Source organism: Lissotriton vulgaris, chromosome 1_1 (genome assembly GCF_964263255.1).
Source record: "Lissotriton vulgaris chromosome 1_1, aLisVul1.2, whole genome shotgun sequence".
Taxonomy (NCBI): Eukaryota; Metazoa; Chordata; class Amphibia; order Caudata; family Salamandridae; genus Lissotriton; species Lissotriton vulgaris.
Window position 1 is genome coordinate 760241231 of NC_141685.1, and position 21265 is coordinate 760262495.

Here is a 21265-nt window from a genome sequence, read left to right on the forward strand (position 1 = left end):
CCAACTCGAGCGAACGGAGCTGTGCACATCGTGGCCATCTTGGCGCGCTGCGCCGCGCACCTCCAAGTCGGGTGTATTAAGAGCTGTATAAATATCTACAGTACAGTTACTAGTACACTGTGTGCCCGCGCAGTGTGGTCTCATTTCTGGTGTGCCATCAATGGACAGGGTACATTTGATTTGCCTGCGTACTGCAAGAACCGACATGCTGAACTGTGAGCGCTATGCTCAGTTAGAACCCAGGCGCTAATCAGGGCTAACAACTATACCTGTATGCTTGTGCTCCTGCGATCGCCATGTGCTGCATCAGTTACAGAGATGAAACTGCGTATCAGCAGAGACAACAGAGAAGCGATCAATGCAATCTAACTTCTAGAAGATACTATGCATCTTTCTCAAGGTAAAATAATGTTTTTTATAATAGTGAGTGATAAAAGTGATAGGTCAACTCGATGTTCTACTCCACACCACCCTCAAAAAAATTTAATTTTTTATTTTATTTTACTTGATTTAGACTAGACTAAGTAACATCTGAGTTCAGGGCTCTGCTTTCCAGTGGCTAGCCAACTTCTTAACCCACCGCACCCAAACCATCAGTCTTGGCACTTTCTGCTCCCAAACATTGGAGCTGACTAAAGGTGTGCCTCAGGGATGGTGCCTCAGTCCCACTTTATTTAACATTTATGTGGCTTCCCTGGCGAATCTACTAAGGGATCTGGGCTTCAACCCTGTTTCATACGCTGATGACACCAACCTTCTAATGGCGTTCGACAACAATTCACCCAACTCCCAATCAATCTTCAGTGAAGGCATGATAGCCTCGAAGCAAAGAGGGACCTTCTTTCATCACTTCAGAGGATGGTCCTGCCTGTCCTCTAAATGAATCAAAAGTCGCTCAGTATTAGCACTAAGAACAGGGCCACATGTAACTCCTTCTCGCCCCCCTCAGTGAAGATGACATCAACAAAACCCTGCTTAGCATTAACCCTTCCAATCACTTCAGCGACCCACTGCCACCAGCTGTCTTCAAAGAAATCAAAGAGGCCCTCATCCCCCTCTAGACTAAAATTGTTAATGCCTCTTTAACTCAAGGCAAGATCCCTGAATGTCTAAAAGCAGCACAGGTCTCACCTATTCTAAAAATAAAACTGATGCGGACAGTTCTGATCTGAACAACTTCCGCCCCATCTCCAATATCCCTACTCTGGCTAAGCTACTTAAAAAAAGGGTCCAATCGCAACTTTTCACGCACATGGAGACTTTCAATCTCCTGGATCAAAACCAATCTGGCTTTAGGAAAGGTCACTGTACTGAATCGGCAATCATCCATGTCATTGATGATATCTTAAACATGCTAGACCATAATGAATCCTGCCTCTTAATTCTCCTTGATCTCTCTTCGGCATTCAACACAGTTAATCATGACAACCTTCTAGCTATCCTGGAACACAGGATGGGCCTCACCGGCTTCGTACTGCATTGGTCCTCTTCCTTCCTTCACAATAGATCCCAAAGAGTTGAGGTGAATCATACTTTATCTCATCCGTCTGCAGTTTCCATGGGGGTCCCGCAAAGCTCTGCCTTTTCTCTTATACTCTTTAATCTTTTCCTTGAACCACTAGCAAATGTTCTATCATCCATGAACATCCTTTTTCATATGTATGCAGATGACACGCAACTTTACCTAACAATATATTCTTCTAAAGACTTCATCTCACTCAATTCATCCTCGACGATTATCCAAAACTGGCTACCTGAAAACCATCTCCTACTAAACACAACCGAAACAGAATTCCTTCTCATCTCCCCTCCTAAGCATACCCTCAAGATTGACCTCTGGATGAAACACCTCACTACCTTCAACTGTTCCCTGGTTATCATCGACTCAGCAAAATCTCTTGGATTCACCCTGTACTCACACCCGAACATGAAGAAAAATATTAGTATGACGTGCAAGGTGCGAATCACTAAATAAGGGTTCTTAGAAACCTAAAACCATTCCTCCCCCGAGAGGACTTCAAGCAAGTGGTACAAGCACTTGTCCTTCCTAGGCTAGACTATAAAAGTGCAATGCTCTGTGGCCTCCCCAAATATACCTTAGCCCTGCTTAGGGCTTCACTGAATGCCACTGCTAGACTGATCACTGACACTAAAAGAAATGAGCACATGTCCCCAGCCTTAAGTTCTCTAAAGTGGTTACCCTACGAAGCAAGAATACAGTTAACGATTGCTTGTCTGACGCACAAAGCCCACCACTTCAGATCACCTGGATACCTAGCTCCAAAACTGGAGTTGTCATGTGGTAGCAGACCTTCAAGAAGAACTAACTCATTGCTACTCAAACTGCAGACTTTTCGCAAAAAGAAAACGAGACTCAGAGCCTTTCCGGGCGCGGCACCCAAGATCTAGAACTCTCTCCCACCGGAAATTCGCAGAATCCCCTACACGGCGGCATTCAAACAGGAAGTAAAAACAATCCTGATGAACAAGTTCCTGTCTCAATTGGATCATGGCTTGTCTGTTCTCGAAATGTCTGTTTTTTGTTGTATTTTGCTTATCAACTCTAATGTCTATGATTCTCTGCCTTACCTATTAAGTAACGTTTGCCTTACCTTATTAAGTTACATTCTGCTTGCATGTATGTAGAGTCTTATTAGCTCAACATGTTAGCCTTTCCTACCTCAACGTTCCTCTACTTTGTTCCCCCTTCCACTACTGTGAAGCGCTCTGATACCCTTCGGGGTCTTGCTCGCGCTATACAAAACGTTTTAAATAAATATCAGCATGGATGCTGAACAATTTTCTCCAACTCAAAAACAGAGATTATGCTGTTTGGATAAGCACCCCTACTCTGGTCCCCTGATTGGTGGCCAGCTGACCTGGGTGATGCCCCTGTCCCGAAAACACTGGTAAAAAACGTAGGAGTACAAATGGACCAGAAATTAACGATGAAGGATCAAGTTATAACCATTGCTGGCTCTTGCTTATATGCCTTGAGCCTCCTGAGAAGGGTTTTTCCTCTCCTCTCCATGAAAGTCCAAAAAACTCTCCTTCAGGCACTAGTAATCAGTCGTTTAGACTATTGCAATGCCCTCCTGATTTCAGCCAATGAGTCTTCTCTTAACAGACTTCAGGTGGTCCAAAATACTGCAGCCTGCTTAGTCTCCAACTCTCCTGATAGGACCGCATCTTTGCCACTTCTCCAAGGTCTGAATTGGCTACCCATCCGCAAGCGAATCCAATACAAGATCTGCTGCATAGTGCACAAGGAAATCCATGGTAATGGCCCTAGCTATCTAGCAGATAGACTCATGCGCTATCTACCCTCCAGAACCCTACGCTCCAGCTCTAAATCACTCCTCTTGGTGCCTCGTGTTAAGAAATCCCGCGTTGGGGGAAATGTTTTTACCATCTGGCCCCCTCCCTGTGGAATTCTATTCCCAGCCACCTCAGGAATTGTACCGACTATATTCGATTCTGTAAGCTCTTGAAAACCACACTCTTCTAATTTCCTTCCCTGCCTTTCTTAGCACTCCCGCAGTGTGGAGATACCTTTTAGGGGGTCATTCAGGTGCTGTACAAGACTATTGAATAGGTTGAAATGGGATATCGTGTCAAACGCCGCTGACAGATCCAGTAGCACCAGCCAGTAATGTTGCTTGCCCATTATCCAGGGAGTGCCTAAGGTTGTCCATGACTGTAAACTTAGATGTTCAACCTCTCTAGCCCCTGAAATTCAAAGCCTAAAGAGGATGTACTTGGACCCTTCAGGGGACTTGTAGTAGTGGTATGCTTCGGTTGTTTCAAGGACAGTGGCACCACTGGCCACCACACTTGCCCAGGTCCCTGTACTTCCAAAGGCCCTGGAGAACAGGTCGGTCAAGTTCACTGGAGAAAAAAACGAATCGCTAGTCCAGAAAAAGGAATAGGACAAGGAGGTACAGCTTTAGCAAGGCACAGGGGAATTTCATCCCAACAGCCTGGACTTACAATTATAAAGCAGCTTCATTCAACGAAATGTGGCAAGTGATCTTCTGCAAAGGTTAGCAAATATGCAGTGAAAAAAAAATGATGGTGAATCGAGATAAAATTCATGTGACAGTCTTGTAGAGGACATTGTGGCCTAGAAAATCTGGAACACCTGAGATAATAAATGAGGTCATGAACTTACTCCGCTCCTGGTGGAGGATCCGGTACACCAAGGGGCACTGGGCTAATTCGCCATATGACTGAGATCTTGAAAGTAACAAAGCGTCCTGTGATAAATCTGCATCTGGCAAAACGTCAGACATTACCAAGGCACCCTTAGCTGAAAAGTGTGGCAGAAACAAGCAGGGGTGATCTCACTCCACATTTAGTTGACCCATTGACAGTAACAAGAATACTGATATCAAATTCCTTCAAATGGAGGGAATGGGACAGTAAAAGAAAAACATTTGCCTATTTCAATTCTCATTTGGAATAAGCTCTCAACCAGCAAAACTAATCTTTGGGTTCAGTCTGCGTCTTCTAAATGCCCAGGAGCAGAAACAAGATGCAACGAGATCAGGAATCAACCGGTATTTGTTCTTAAACTACAACAAGATGCCCTAGGCTCAGTCCTTTTCTAGTAGAGGTCCTAGATTCAGTTCATAGTGGTAAAGACTTTGTGACAGTAACACAGCAACACATGTCCAATCCCCTTCTTGAGAGGCTTGGGGCAGTAACAACGGGTCCTGTTTTCTGGATCATGGTCACTAGCAGTTCAGTACTGCTCCCTGAATCCACTGCTGGCGGGTCATTACTCAACTTGCAGAGGTTCTGAGAGCAACGACTGGCCCCTGCGATCAATTTGTAATGGTCCTGGGACAGTAACAGGAGACCCTGGACATGAGCCTCAGCTGGTAGGGCCTTGCAAAAAAGCTAGGGCGCCTCTGGTTGCATACTCATCTGGAAGCAGCGATGAGCTAGGTCCTCGTGTGGGGTCACCCTGGGACATGTACACGGTCCCCCTGGGCTCAGTCCTCATTGGTTATATGTCCTGGGGAAGTAACAAGGGACTTCATGCTCAGTCCTTCTCTGTAATAAGCCCTGCCCACAACCCTCATCCAGTGGAGGCTTGAGAGAGCATTGAGGGAGTTTTAAGTCAATCCTCATCTAGAAGAGGCTGCAAACAAACCTAGAGAGGGAGCAGAGCAGTTAGTAGTGACCATGCAGCAAAGATCAAAGGGAGGTCAGGGCATTTGTCATCGATCGAAAAGAGGCCCCGGGACAGCAGCCAGGGACCCTAGGCTCAGTCTCTATCTACTAGATTTTCTGGGGCAACAGCCAAGGGCCCTAGGCTCAAACATCATCAGGAAGTGTATCTAATAGAGTAACAAGGGACCCTGAGTTCACATCTCACCTGGAAGCAGCTGTTAGTAATAAGGGGCCATGGGCTCAAGCCTCACCTGGAAGAAGAGGCTCTAAGAAAGGAATTAGGGGTCCGGGATCAATCCCCATCTGGATAATGCTTTAAGATATTGACATGGGGCCCTGGGCGCAGGACACATCTGGAAAGAGCTTCAAGACAGTAACAAGGGGCCCTGAACTCAATACCCATCTGGAAGAGGTTCTAAGACAGTAACAAAGGGACCTGGGCTCAGTCCTCATGTTGAAGAGGCTCTAAAACAGTAGCAATGGACCCAGGGCTCAATCTCCATCTGGAAGAGGCATTGGAGCAGCATTTGGAGGGCCTGGGCTCAGAAGCAGTAAGAAGGGCCCCTGGGCTCAATTCCCATCTGGGAGAGGCTGGGCGGCAGTAACCTGGGCCATTGGCTCAACCCCAATCTGGAAGACACCTTACAACAGTAACAAGGGGCCCTGGGTTTTTTCCCCATCTGGAAGAGTCTCATAACAAGGACCCTGGGCTGAATTCCCATCTGAGAGAAGCCTTTGAGGCTGTAACTGAAGGCCCTGGGCTCAGTCGCAATCTGGTTGACGTCCTGTGACAATAACAAGGTGTTCTGGACTCAGTCTCTGTCTCGAAGAGACTCTAAAACAGTAACAAAGGGCCTTGGACCCAATCGACCCATGGAAGAGGCCATGAGGCAGGAACCAGAGGGTCTTGGTTCAGTCTCAGCCGGGACACAGTAACAAGTGGTCCTAGGCTCAGCCCCCCCTCGGAGAGCCCCGTGACACCGGGGAGCGGAGGTCGCCATCACTACCAGCCCGTGTTTACCTCCTCCCTCCCTCCCCTGCCTTCAGGTGAGGCGGAAATGAGCAGCGCGCGCAGGGCGTGCTGTGTGTGCCTGTCTGTCTGGCGCAGGAGGGCTGGGCTCTTATTCAGAGGGTGAGTCAGTGCCGCCAGGGCACGGATTCTGGCTGTCAGCGGTGAGTCAGGTGAAGGAGATGATATAAACTCCTGGTGCGCGCCGAGGGGAGAGGAATTAAAGCAGGGCGCCCCTCGGACTCCTGAACCCACCGGTGACCCCTGAGCCGTCCACCGGGAAACAAAGGCGACACCATGGCCTGGCTGACAGGAATCCTCAGCCTGAGCGTCTGTCTGTCTCTTTACCTGCCCGCAGCAACCGGCACTGCCCGCAGGGAAGGTAAGACATGCACGGGTTGGGGCCACAAAAAAGAGCTGGAAGAGGGGTGGAGAAAGGGGGTCCTGGAGGCCGAGGAGCGTGGAGAAGGGGGTGGCAAAATAGGACTGCGAAGATGCGATGTTGTGGATACATTGCCGACTGTGGCATGCGGCTAGACTGATTGTCATCTCGGCTCACACGTGACCAAATTGTGTGATCCCGGGCACATTGATTCACCTCTTTTAAAACCATTGCAGGGAATGGGAAGGAAGAGGCAGCAGTTGCTACCAAGTGGGAGCTTCGTTCGCATTCGGGTCGTTTATGTCGCATGAGTGTGTTTTGGGGCTGTATTCAGTAGTTGCTTTCCACATTTGGGGACAAGCTTGCACCCTCAGGACCTGCCTTCATTTCCAGGGACGACGTAGAACCGGGGGCACGAGGCGCTATATCAGCACGTGGTGGCCTCTCTCAGCTTTTCGACCCTCGAAGGGTTCGCAGTAAATAGCTGCGCCTGTGACCCGTTTATATTTGAAAACAGCAAATTAAGGGAAATTAATTTACGTCTTTAATACTATAAACTCAAATACATGACGTGACAGTTGATTGTAATGGTCATTTGTTGATCAATTTGTTCGTTTTCACCATTTTGTTACCAAATGCCAGGGAGACAGAGGACTTTTGCATTCTGTGATGTTTTACTTCTCATCTCCATCGGTGATGCAACCCCGGTATCCAACAGGCATCAGTAATTAGATTTTTCTTGGTCTTTTTATTGAGCAGACCATAATTGGTATTGTCACGTAATCAGTTTAAGCAATATGTAAGTCATATTTAGTTTACATTTTTATTGTTTTAGCTTGCTGTGAGCTGTTTCACCTCCTTTGCTTTTGTGTGGTGAGTATGTTAAAAATGTATGTGCATGTATTTTTATGGATTTCTGATAAAGGCTGAGCACTGCACTGCGATGTTAGTCTCAGAAACACGTGGAAAATCTCTGGACTGCCAAAAGTGCAAAGAAGCCTTACCAGTGGCATAAAATTAAAATATGTTTATGCCTGCTAACTTCTCCAGGTCCATACATGACGTTCTTCCTGAGTGTTTCCTGAGTCCAGTTTTTAAAAATTTTTGGAACCTGTAGTCTTGCTTATGCCATTATAAACCAGAACTACAAGTCCCAGAATTCAAAGAAAAAAATTGGACTGGAGCAGTACATAACCTATGGACCTGGAAAACTTGGCATCTCAGTATGTATACGTGCATAGCACATTTCCACCACTTGAATAGACCCCAAGTAGAATATGGGTCGGGGCTTTACAATTACGGCAATCTCATTTACTGGGGGCAAAGTTTGTTGCATTCCATATTGTTTCGAAGTGGTTCGTGCTTAGGGTGACTAGATGGCCTCGTGTGACCAAGACAATTAAAATGAACAAGACTACATCTCCCAAAATGCACTGGTATGTAAAAGTAAAGTCCTGGAATGGAAAAGTGATGTCCTGGTGGAGTGAAGTCAACTGATCATCCTACTCATGCTGGATAATGACCAGCAAGGTTAAAATAGACTAATGCATTGTTTAATGAAGGATTGGATTAGATAATTCACCTCATACTAAACACTCAAAAAAACGAATTCCCCCTAATCACCCCGCCCAACTAGTCACCTGTCATTGAAGACTGGTTGAAACACCCTACAGCAAAAACCACAGTTGATGGACAGAATGCAGAACAATGTCATACATTCTCCCCAGTACAGAGATCTGGGCCTAAATCTATCGTTTTTTGCACTCCACACCACCCCAGTTCAGACATGGCCATATGCAAATCAGTCTGACCCTGTCCCTCATGGGAACAGTCCAGCCCGAACTGCCAAGCCATGCCTTCCCTGGATCGGAAACAAGCTTCCGAGGACCGGTTTCTGGCATTCCAGCCGTCTTCAGCCCGGCTTGCTTGAATCCAGTGGTGTGGAGAGCATGGGACTCACGTCTGAGCATACCCATCCCACTCGGGGTGACAAATGCAAAAACCACAGTTGATGGACAGAATGCAGAACAATGTCATACATTCACCCCAGTACAGAGATCTGGGCCTAAATCCATCGTTTTTTTGCACTCCACACCACCCCAGTTCAGACATGGCCATATGCAAATCAGTCTGACCCTGTGTCTCATGGGAACAGTCCAGCCCGAACTGCCAAGCCATGCCTTCCCTGGATCGGAAACAAGCTTCCGAGGACCGGTTTCTGGCATTCCAGCCGTCTTCAGGTCAAGGGAAGGCAGGGCTTGGCAGTTTGTGCTGGACTGTTCCCATGAGGCACAGGGTCAGACTGATTTGCATATGGCCATGTCTGAACAGGGGTGGTGTGGAGTGCAAAAAAACGATGGATTTAGGCCCAGATCTCTGTACTGGGGTGAATATATGACATTGTTCTGCATTCTGTCCATCAACTGTGGTTTTTGAAACACCCTACAGCCCTCAACTGCATTCCTCAGGTCATTGACCCAGCTAGATCTTTAGGACTAATTCTCGACAAGAAGCTAAACATGCAGAAGCACATCATGGCCACCTCCAAAGGAGCAAATCAACACATGAACACTCTAAGAAAACTCAAACCCTTCCTCCTCCCCAGCGACTTCAAGCAGGCAGTGCAAGCCTTAGTGATTCCTAGGCTGGACTATGGAAGTGATACCCTCTCTGGTGTGCCCAGACCATACTGGCACCACTAAGGGCCTCGCTCGACGCTGCTGCTCGAATCATCACCAGCTCAAATAGAAACAACCACATCAACCCTGACCTGAAATCCCTTAACTGGCTCTCATATGAAGCAATAATCCAGCTAAAAAGAACCTGCAGGACACATAAAGTCCTTCACTCCAGTACTCCCAGGTATCTTGCTCAAAAGTTTGTACTTTCTGGTGGCTCCAGATCCTCCAGAAGCTCCAAAACCCTTCTTTTGAAACCACAGAGGTTCCGCAAGAAGAAAACGTACAACCGATCCTTCTCTAAAATGGCCCCGATAATTTGGAACACCCTGCCCCCTGAAGTCAGAATGAACCCCTCAGCTATTTCCTTCAAGGATGAAGTCAAAGCACTTCTTATGAACACATCCCTTCCCTAGATTCCAGGATAGTTTTCTTCTCTCAACCACAATCTAGACTACCGGCACCGACGACCTCCTGGTTCTCTTCATATTCAGCCCGGACTTTACCCTCATGTTTATTGACATTGCCTATCTCTACAGTTTTTTACTTAACGTTATTTTTGGCTTTTATTGATGTTTCCCCCTCTACTTCATGAACCTTGTATAACATTCCCTCCCTTTCCTGGTTGACACCTATACATTGACACTGATTTTATTGCTATCACTTTGTTGCGCTCTGTAAATCTATAAAGCGCTTTATACCCGCAAGGGTCAAGTTTGCCCTATAAAAAACACTATCTAAATAAAATAAATAAATCTATAGTGGGTCCGAATAAAAACTAACAAGCATTTTTGCTCACAATTCACTATCAAATTCGAATCGTAATGCTAAATAATTACAAAGTGTATTAGTTTGCTATTTTTGCGGCAGTAATCACCACAGTACTATGTAAAATGCCACAATAAAATCAATTGCACCACAGCAACACTTAATGCAAGTAGAATACTCATCCGTGGCCTTTGATAGAAAGGTTACTGTCAGCCTCTGTCTTTTTTATGAACCTAATAAAACTAATGTTCTGTGTAAAAATATGGCTTTATCAATTATCAAATGGAAATGCAAATAGAGTTACAGGTATGAACTATGTAACGTTGTTAGATGCCCCACGGCTCCACACTCTTGCGAAAGGGAGGGCAATAAATAAATGAATAAATAGAAATTTGTAGGAAACCCACCTCTCTATATAGTGCACCACAATGGCGTTCACTGTGCAGAGAGGTCGAGGAGACCCTTATTGGTTTACAGAGGCAAAAGTAGATAATACTAACGCTCGATTTTGTGGAAGTGTGTGTGAGAATATGACTCCTTATAACGCATGCCTTCACTCCGCATGCAATTACAAATTGGTCATTACAACGACTGCGTTGTTACAATGCATACCATTACCCTGCAAGTCATAACAAAGACTTGTGGAGGGGGGGCGCTGGATGTTGGAATAGTATAATCTAATATTCCAACTCCAGTCTGTGCAACAGTTGGGCAGGTGTTGGATTTTAAATCCAACACCTTCTCCCCGCCCCTCGGCAAGTCGTTGTTACGACTTGCGGGGTAATGGTATGCGTTGTTACAATGTGGCCATTGTAACGACTGCTTTGTAATTGCATGCAGAGTGAAGGATTCGTTGTAAGGGCTGTTTACCTGTGGGTGAGCAGTTAGGCTTATTAGAGGGTAGTGCTAAGCATTTTTTGTACACAACAAGGCAATAAATGATACACAAACTCAATGACTGAGGTCGAGACCGAATCTTAAAAATAGTACTCATTTTTATATTAATATTAGACCAAGAACTTCAGGTACAAGGTAGATACTTTTCGCTATATGAGGAAATCCTAGTAAATGCTATATTTAGTGGTGTACAATTAAAACTGGAACATGGCCATAAGAAAGCAGCATAGAAGAGTTGATTACTTGCTAATTTTTTTCAAGGAAGGGGGTATGCATACAGTTTACATCAGACTGTAGCAGAGAATCAAAGGCCTTATTCATCGCACCGAGCTCTCAATCATACTCAAAAATGTATAGAAGAGGGGAGGCGTCGACACCCCCACAGCTGGAGGACTGGAAGCGGGACCTGGACTGGTGCCAAAGGGCCAAAGAAACCTTGTACAAAAGTTGGGGGTGTGCAAAGAATGGAAAAAAGTTTGGGCGTCATGGCAGAACTACAGAGGGTTTGGATGGCCCACGTAGTGGTTGGTGGGATGGGGATTATTGATAGTTTTGTTTGATCCCTCATGGTTGTGTTACTGCTGATTTTTTGCTATCTCCAAATATGGACTTTTGGAACTACTTTATGGTGTATGGTCTCATGAGCATGGTTAATAAAAAGATTTATAAAAAAATAAAAACATTAAAAAATGTATGGAGGAGCACGTCACTGAAAGCACCCTGATGCCTCTTTAGAAGTATGAAGCGCTAGTTCAATGCAATTGAAAATCAATGCATTCAGTACTTAATTTGTAAAACAATAAGCGCCAGGGCCCTTGTCAGAAGGCCACGGCAACTTACGCCAACCATTGCCCCCACTAGCGCTGCCAATGACAATACCATCACAACTAATCATTGTGCTCAGAAGAGTGTGACAATTCAGACTTTAAATATACATTAAAAATGACTAACACATGCCGCCCGAGCTATTCTTATAGCTTTGGGTGGCAGGTATTAGTGATAATGTATATTTAATTTTTTAAACAACTGTTGTTGTGCTCCTCACAAAATCAGATAAACAGTGCCACCATGTGGCAGGCTTTTATAAGAACTGGTGTTGACAATAAAGTGCCAGTGCCGAGCACCGAAACCACCAGCTCAAATTAAGCACTGAACGCAATGCAATAACTATCAGACCAGAAAGATAAAACCCGAGAAACAGTGCTATATCATGTGCCTCAGATTACAGTTCTCAGCTGCAGATGCACAGCAGTTATCCGAGTTAGATATGGTATATGTGTTCATTTTTACCATTGGCCAATAAATCCTAAACATTCCTATCTGCTGAATTAGCATACAGTAAGATCTCATTTCATCACCGCTAAGAGATTGAAACATTTCTGTTTCAAGAGCTGATCCACCGAAACAAGCAGCTCACAATTCCAAGCTTTTTAGTTTTGTTACCCATTGTAGAATTCTGTTCATCATCAATGTTGCAAACAGGCTCAGTTTCTTACAAATTGGGAAGTGGGAACCATTTCTTTTATATGACTATGACACATATGTTAGCTACACTTATAATATTTTATTAATTAGGGAATTCATTGCATTATTGGTTTAAAGATGTCAGTGAATAGACTCATGAATGGCATATCGAGGAAGGTTTGACGAGTCCTTTTCCCTTTTCATCTCTCATTGGGTGAACTAGGCAGTTGAATAGTATACTATTCAGTTATTCCAAGTTCTCATTCTTTCTTATACAACCTGCATACCATAACTAGCGATATTCTTACATGTGCACGGTTGTCATGCAATTTTGCAATTGCATTTTAACCAAATGGCCAGCGCACAAATGACAAATACATCGAGGGGGCAAGAACTTAATTTTAACACCCCCAACATGTGCAAGCACGGCTCTTTTTCACTGCACCATAGGGGCACTCCACTTGTGCACTGTTCATCAGTCATTCCTCTGTGCTAATGCGTCGTTTTCATGAGTTGGTCTGGCTAAAGCATTCATCCTTCCTGGAGGCCAGTTCACCAAAATGCTAGGCATCACATAAGCGACATCACGCATCCTTTGTACTCAATGACGTCACACTGTGACGGTGGAACCCCTGCCGCACCCGGAGCACTTCAACAGCCGTAAACCTGCTCCTAAGGGATTATGGGAATGTTAGAGTGAAACCTACATGAAGCAAACCTTAAAAACGTGTTTCTTTTTATTACTGGCGCTGCCTTCACTGTTCCTGGGATCAGGGTGGCAAGGGCAAGCCTGGGGTGGCAGCTGCTTTACCCTATTAGCACTCCTGCCCATTGGCTCAGCGAGATTGCCATGGAATCTATTGCATGCAAAGAAAATGGGCCCCAGGCTACTGGTTGGTTAGTCGAAGGTGGTCATAGCCTGGGCGCAATTGGCCCCTCACGCACTTTGGACCCGGTGCTACTGCACTCGCTGCACCATTGACAACTGCCCTCCTTTCAGCTCATTCTACAGAAACTGTGACGCATTCACACTTTGCACGGTTTGAGGCTGCTGCTGAGTATTCGTCTCCTCACAAGCGGCCCAAAGCTTGTGAGGGAGAACAAACCTCCCTCCCTCGGTGTGGCAGAGAAGTGCAAGATGTTGTTGCTGAATGTGAAATGCTCGTGGAGTCCTCAGGCATGAAACAGAACCCTGGGAAAACAAGGCGCTTGCCAATTTTTTTCCATTTTTTGTCTCTCACTCGCAATGTATTTAAAGACTTTTTTCAGGCGTTTGGGAAAGTTCGGATTCCGGGCAGAAACTTGATCAGTGGAGGTCTTCCCTGCTGGATAAAGTGCTTTGACGCCCTCTCAAATTGTTTGGTGCTAGAGGGGCGTTATCCTGATGTAATGTTAATATGAAGGGGGATTAAGATGTTGCCTTCAATTTCGTTGAGAAGAGCCAGACATGAGGTGTCAAAAATTAGCAAATGCAAGCATTTTATTGTTTTCTCCTATTTGTCGATAAATTGCTGTAATCCAAACCTTTGTAGCTATCGGTCAAAATGCCAGAGAATTTAAAGGTGACTATTGGTGATTTCCCTTTGGGGGAAAATGAGTCTGGGAAAGGCACGCCTTGAGGTTTGATGCAATGTCAGCAGATGCCCATTGCAAGCTATGAGCCAACAGCTTCAACATATCTACTAGAGAAGGACTTTGTTGTGTTTTTTCTTAGCTGCAGGCCCTTCCTTCTATGATGGGGTGCTCTATCACCAGCACTCTTGTGTTCTCTACCGCCAGTTTCAAATTCAGTCCAGTTCACAATACTCAGCTTATTTGTGAATTGGGGGGCTCGATAACATCTGAGACCTCTGAAAGTAGGTTTTGGGAAGGGTCGTTGGCCTGACAGGCACAGATTGATATCTACTGCCCCTGCCCCAGCCCTCTCTGACTTCAGAAGGACCATCAGCCTCAAGAGGGAAACCTAGAGTTTAATGTTCCTTCAAAATGACATTGAAAACGTATCTCTTCAGCAAGAATTTTTTCAATCCGTTGCCTCATATTCTTACTAAAGCGTCGAGACGTCTCTCCGGACGCAGTTGCTGGCTATACAACTGATATTTCATTCATTCATTCATTCTTTTCATCGCTTAAAAGGACCGGCGTGGCATGGCATCCAATCTTCCCATCTCCTGATGGGACCCAATGAGTGACCTGAGTTTGCTTTGAACCCCACCACCGCTGAAGAGGTAATGAGACTTGAGCTCAGTCCCACCGTAGCTGCTGGGCACCACTGGTACACTGTGCAGCCCTACATGATGGAGGTCACCGCGGGGCTGTTAGCTTGTTGCAGCAGGAGCGCCATGTAACCACAGGCATTGGAGCTGAATGTGGGAGCGGATAGCTCACTGCCACAGGTTTCTATGGATCCTTGGACACTGGAGCGGAATGCAGAAGTGGTTATCTTACTGCCATGGCCATCTGAGCAACCTCTTGGCTGCTGTGCTCCTCTCACCAAGCAAAAGGAAGAGGATGTGGCCTAACGGCTAGGTCAGTCGATCTCAAATTAGGGGAACCTGGTTCGAGTCTCGTCAATGGCGCTCAACATATTGTGATTGTGGGCAAATCACTTAATCTCCCCGTGTCAAACAAAAATGAATGTGTCCTTGTGTAACGCAATTGGTGCTCATGTAAAATACTCTGATAACTTCGGATCAAGTTAGCGCTACATAAAACTCCCAAAAAAAGCATTTAAAGGCTACAACGGGAGTGCATCATGGTTGCATACTTGCTCCTTTTCTGTTTACTCTTTATATCAACGGACTGGAACAGGCCCTCCTCTCATTGCAAGCTGATTGCCTTATGGTGGGAGCAAAATCATTGCCGTTCTTATTATATGCCGATGACACAATGCTCATGGCACGTATCGCAGTGGGACAGCAGTCATCATTGGATAAGTTTGTCTCCTTTATGGACAGCTTGGACCTCGCGGTCAACTTCACAAATTCATACCTTATGGTCATTGGCCCTCAGTCCAGGAGTTCCCAAAACCTTTAAAGCGGAGAGCCACACCCTTGCAAAAGTCCCAGCTTTTTCCTATCGGGGGTGTTATTTGATGTTAACATGAGTTGGAAACTCCTAGTTGAAGGAAAGAGATGTGATCTGGTCAAGACCACTGGCGCAGTAGCTAGTTTTGTGCAAAGGCTAGGCTCATGGTTACCGGACGCCTTAGTTAAGGCCAGGTGTGTTTCCAAGGCATTATATGGCAGCGAGGCATGAGGTTACATAACGGCTGATATGATCCAGCTTGCAGAAAACATGTACTTAAGACGTATCTTGCAGGTCTCGCAAACCCCGCCAGCCTCTTCCGTTCATGAGGAGCTTGGTATAAGATATATTGGTGCCCTTATTGCTCTTAGTATTTACAACAAGGGGTGGTGAGGGACAGAGTCTCTGAATTAAACAGAATACTCTCACCCAGTCAAGAGATCAGGGCTAGATCCAACACCGTTTTTTAGCTCACTGCACCATCCCAGTTTCAGAACCTGGCTGTATGCAAATTAGTCTGTTCCTGTCCCAGTGCATGATGGGAACAGGGCAAACCAAACTACAAAAGCCAATTCTTACACTGGGAAGGAAACAAGCTACCGGGGACCGGTTTCTGGCATTTCAGCCTCTTCGGCCCGGCTTGCTTGAATCCTGATGGTGCAATGAGCAAGGGACTCACATCTGAGTATACCCTTCCACGCTTAGGGTGGACAAAAATATTTACAACAAGGGGTGGTGAGGGACAGAGTCTCTGAATTAAACAGAATACTCTCACCCAGTCAAGAGATCAGGGCTAGATCCAACACCGTTTTTTAGGTCGAGCTCTCGACCTATTGTGGCCAAGTTGCTCCTCAAGGGACGTAGATTGGTGCACGAGTGCCGATTGCACATCGTGGACGCGCATCATGCCCCGCCCCCCCCCCCCCAGCCGTGCACATCTTTTGCTCCACATTCCACATTCACAGCGGCAGCCTCTCACAATCACGCACGCACACAGCCACACTCACGGAAGCACACACACACACACCCACACACACACACGCACACACCATACGCACACACCATACGCACACACCATACACACCTCACACACAGGTGCCAAGCCCCACTTACCGCCTCAGCCGCCTCTCCTGACTTCTGCTGCCATCCACTCTGAGGGTGCGGGCTTCTTGCAAAGTCGGAAGTCCCGCCCCACGACTGCCGTGAGCGTGCACATCCCGAGACCGGAAGTTCGGGAGAGTGCACGCTCACGGCTTTTTTTTAATGTGCAGATGATCCTTTCACGGCCGTGCAGCTTTACTGCTGCGCGGCCAATGGTTGTTTTTATGTAGCACTTGACACTTCTTCCATTTCTAAGCAATACAAAAAGGTACCATTGTTATTCTTTTTAATGATAATTTCAGCTTTAATGAGTACGAGTTGGCCTTGCCAGGATTGAAACTTGTGACACGTAAGTCACAGCAGCAACCGTCCGTGGCGACCAGTTAACCCATCATGCCCTTTTCTGGATATACATGTATGTATTACTTTGCTCTGGCGGCAAAACGCCAATGAGGTAGAGTTATAAGTGGCTTACTGTGTCAAGTAAAATACACTTATATCCACTTAAAGGTGTGTCTGTGGCCCTGTGTTCTGCGCAGTGTGATGGCTGTACAGCAAAGCCGTGCCATGTGCAGTCTGAAGTCCTTGCAGACTCAGGCTCCTGGTACAGGCCTCGCACCTCCTCAGAGGGGTCCTCTGCCAAGGAATTCTGAACCTCCGACCCCTGGCACGAGGCAAACACCTCCTCTGATGTCTCCCTCCAGGGAATTCCCAAGTGCAAGCCTGAGGGGTCGAGGCCAGAACCTTCTGAGGCAGCGCGCGCTCAGTACCTTCTAAATCTTATTTTAGGTCTGTCATAAACAACGGGCCCATGAGTAACTTCGTGCTCTGGGAGCATTCTGCGTGAACCCCTTCGCCTGACGGCTCCCACCAGTCGAGGGGTATCAATGACACCTCCTGACAGCAGCACCGAAAGGGCAAACTTTGCGTCTGTCAGTCTGAGTGTCTCCGGGCCTGGGTTACCGGAGTTGTGATCATATGCACGAGCGTGAACCCGACCCACCCACTCACTTGACCACAGTGTGTGATCCTGTGACAATCGCTTGATTCCTGCTCCTCAGCTGCCACGTCTTTGCCAAAAGTGAAAGCTCCTAAAATGTGCTGGACGTTGGTATTAAGCAGCTAGGAATGAATACAATGTTATTTCTACATGTTTGCGTTTTTGTGTAAAGGGTGGAAAAGCTGGAGAGATTTGGTAAGGACTGGCACATCTTAATTTCTGACTGACTCGACCCCAGCCCCACCGCCCTTTCAAATGCACAAGTCCGGCTCTCCCCACTGCTACCGAGCCATGAGCTCTAAGGTCTGGGCAGCGGGCAGATGATTGACCGGAAGAGAAAATTGCAGTCACACAACCCCCGGGAACTCAAGAGTGTAGAACCCCTATTTTAACCACAGTGGCCCCCTCGAAATGCACTCGTAGACCTTCTGAAAGCCCTAACTGCCACGGTCATGCGTGTGCTCCAGGGATTGAACCTGCAGCATCACAGTGCGTGCTTCCCTTGGCGGGAGGGGGAAGAGTAGTGCTTCTCATGGGGGGGAGGGGGAAGTAGTGCTTCCCTTGTTGGGGGGCAGTAACGCGTCTCTGGGTGGGGGCAGTAGTGCGTCTCTGGGTGGGGGCAGTGGTGCTTCTATAGGTGGGGCAGTAGTGCGTCTCTGGGTGGGGGCAGTGGTGCTTCTAAAGGTGGGGCAGTAGTGCGTCTCTGGGTGGGGGCAGTGGTGCTTCTATAGGTGGGGCAGTAGTGCGTCTCTGGGTGGGGGCAGTGGTGCTTCTATAGGTGGGGCAGTAGTGCGTCTCTGGGTGGGGGCAGTGGTGCTTCTATAGGTGGGGCAGTAGTGCGTCTCTGGGTGGGGGCAGTGGTGCTTCTATAGGTGGGGCAGTAGTGCGTCTCTGGGTGGGGGCAGTGGTGCTTCTATAGGTGGGGCAGTAGTGCGTCTCTGGGTGGGGGCAGTGGTGCTTCTATAGGTGGGGCAGTAGTGCGTCTCTGGGTGGGGGCAGTGGTGCTTCTATAGGTGGGGCGGTAGTGCTTTCCTACTGACATTGAGGCGGAGGTATTTATCCGGTTAAACTATTGCGGGGGTGTGGTTCTTGGGGCCCGGGCGAAACTGTAGGCTCTGCAAATTAGTAGCTCCTCACTTTCAAGGGTCCTCGACGCGCCATTCCAGAGAAGACAGACTAATCCGCATGAGAGACGCATTAGAGAACATGTCCTTGGCAGATCTCTAATGGCTGCTGGATGGCTAACGTTAAACGAACGCAAAACCCTCTCTAAATTCACGGGAGTAATGACTTTCAGTAAATTGGAAGCAGTTACTCGGCATGAACTGATGGCTTGCCGCTTGCCCCAGATATGGTAAAACACGGACCCTTAATCATGGACATGTACATAGTATTATTAAATAAAGGAAAAAGCAACGGACTGTGTGAAATAAAGGTGCAAAGCATTGTTCAGCTGTGATTGCTAGTTTGTATTTTGTAGTTTAAAGCCAGTCGCAGGATATCACAATACTTTTCCGAATCGGCCATCGTGGTTTAGAACTCTCTCTTAGCAACATTATGGACTTCGATATTGCAGTTCGAATAATAACACAAAACACTCCTCTTCAACCAATACCTTGGAAAAGACGACACTTCACTACTTGTTGTGTGTTTTTACTTAACATCTAGCAAGTGAGGCAGGAGACTGGCATACATACTCACGGCTCATTGAGTTGAGCGCTGCCGCCGGGGCCGCCGACATCCGGTGTGACCTGCAGGTCACGAGTTCAAATCTTGGCAAGGCTGATAGTGGGGAAGTAAATTGCGTGATGATACGATATACGTTTTTTTCTTCTTGTTATATTGGTTTATGTCACCGGCCTTTGTGTAGCGCTACTGGCATGATTATAAAGAGCCTTGAGACAATTAATTTACTAGGGAAGAAGCTGGAGTGCAGTTCATGCAACAAAGCTCACGATTTTCAGGCTGTCGACAGCAAGTTATCTTCTTAAAAACACGAGTTCTCAGTTTGGGGACATTACAGCAAAGGATATTTTTATCAGTTTAGTCGAGTTTTGGAGCTTGGGCACAGCAGAGAGAAGTTCATTGTGTGACGCCATCTATTTGTAACATTCTACACACTAATACACGGCACTGTGAACACCATGCTCAAAGGGTTGTGCACATTTCTGAAATATTAATCCTGTACGTTTATTTCCTAGTGATTACTATGGACTCATTTTTATAGGTTTCCTGTGGGGAAAGGAGTGTGACAGGCACATTTTCTTATAAGGCCGCCCTATAGAATTCTGCTAAGAGATACAGAGCAGGCAGGTGTGTGTGTGTGTGTGAGGGTGCGGTAGAAGCACTGCGGGAGAGAAGCTATGGTCTGGGGAGCACACACCAACCACAGGGCAAGAACTTGTAGCAAGAAGAAACCACAGTGACGCCCATACTCAGCACCACTGCTCTCACCCCAGCACTCGCGCATTTCCACTTGCTGTTTCCCAAGTTTAACCTGCGCGTTTGCCAGAAGGGCTCTATTCTGAACCCCGAGTCCATCTGCTCCACCCCCTCTTGTGCCCTCAGCTTTGACCAGTGCCCGGCTTCGACATAGCGCTCTTACCCCTTGGTCATCAACTCTTGCCCCATACCGCCCTCTGACCTCAAGCAGGGCATTTGTCCATTGCCGCGTTGCTCTCTGCCCTTGCAGGAGCCTTCAGCTCTGAATCTTCTGCCATCTGATCTCACCCCGGGCCCTCACTCACTTCTTATCCCTGTACTCCCAGCTCTTACCCCTTTGCCCTCAGCTCTTACCCCTCTGCCCTCAGCTCTTCCTAGGCCCTCACTTCTGGCACCTGTGCAATCTGACCTCAAACCAGGCCTCCAGCCCTCACCACACTGCCCTCTGCCCTTGCCTGTGCCATCACTGACTCCTGTGCCCTCAGCTCTTACCCCTGTGCCCTCAGCTCTTACCCTTGTGCCCTCAGCTCTTACCCTTGTGCCCGCAACTCTTACCCTGTGCCCTCAGCGCTTACTCTGCCCTGTGCCCTCAGATCTTCCTAGGCCCTCACTTCTGACTCCTGTGCCCTCAGCTCTTACCTGTGCCCTCAGCTCTTACCTGTGCCCTCAGCTCTTACCTGTTCCCTCAGCTCTTACCTATGCCCTCAGCTCTCACCCCTGTGCCCTCAGCTCTCACCCCTCATCTCTGACACCTGTGTCCTGTGACCCTCGCCGGTGACCATGGCCAGCATGGCGGGGGAGATCGTGGCCTTCCTGCTGGCCCTGTCGGGCTGGGTGCTGGTCTGCTCCACGCTGCCCACAGACTACTGGAAGTGTGTGGCTCTGTGTGTGTGTGTGTGTGGCTAAGCCTGTGACTCTGTAGGTATGTATGTGTGTGGGTCTGTGTGTTTGTGTGTGGCATTTGCAAGAGATTAAACTATTGGCATTGTAAATGACAGTGCCATTTATATCTATTTTCAAAACCTAACACATAAATAAAAATGTTGTCATTTACAATGCCAATAGCTCTAACTTTTTCAAAGGCGAGACCGTTGCATTGTAAATGCTTGTTAGCTCACTGCACCATCCCAGTTTCAGAACCTGGCTGTATGCAAATTAGTCTGTTCCTGTCCCAGTGCATGATGGGAACAGGGCAAACCAAAATACAAAAGCCAATTCTTACACTGGGAAGGAAACAAGCTACCGGGGACCGGTTTCTGGCATTTCAGCCTCTTCGGCCCGGCTTGCTTGAATCCTGATGGTGCAATGAGCAAGGGACT

General features: G+C 47.1%; 1 protein-coding gene across 1 annotated transcript in view; it reads left to right on the plus strand.

The window, feature by feature from the left end:
- Nucleotides 1-6354: 6354 nt before the first annotated feature.
- Nucleotides 6355-21265, plus strand: part of LAMC2 (laminin subunit gamma 2) — a 117375-nt gene continuing 102464 nt past the window's right edge. The window contains exon 1 of the mRNA XM_086955679.1: nucleotides 6355-6569. Within this exon, the coding sequence (XP_086811805.1) occupies nucleotides 6485-6569 (85 nt within the window). The 5' untranslated portion in view covers nucleotides 6355-6484. The remainder of the gene's footprint in view (nucleotides 6570-21265) is intronic.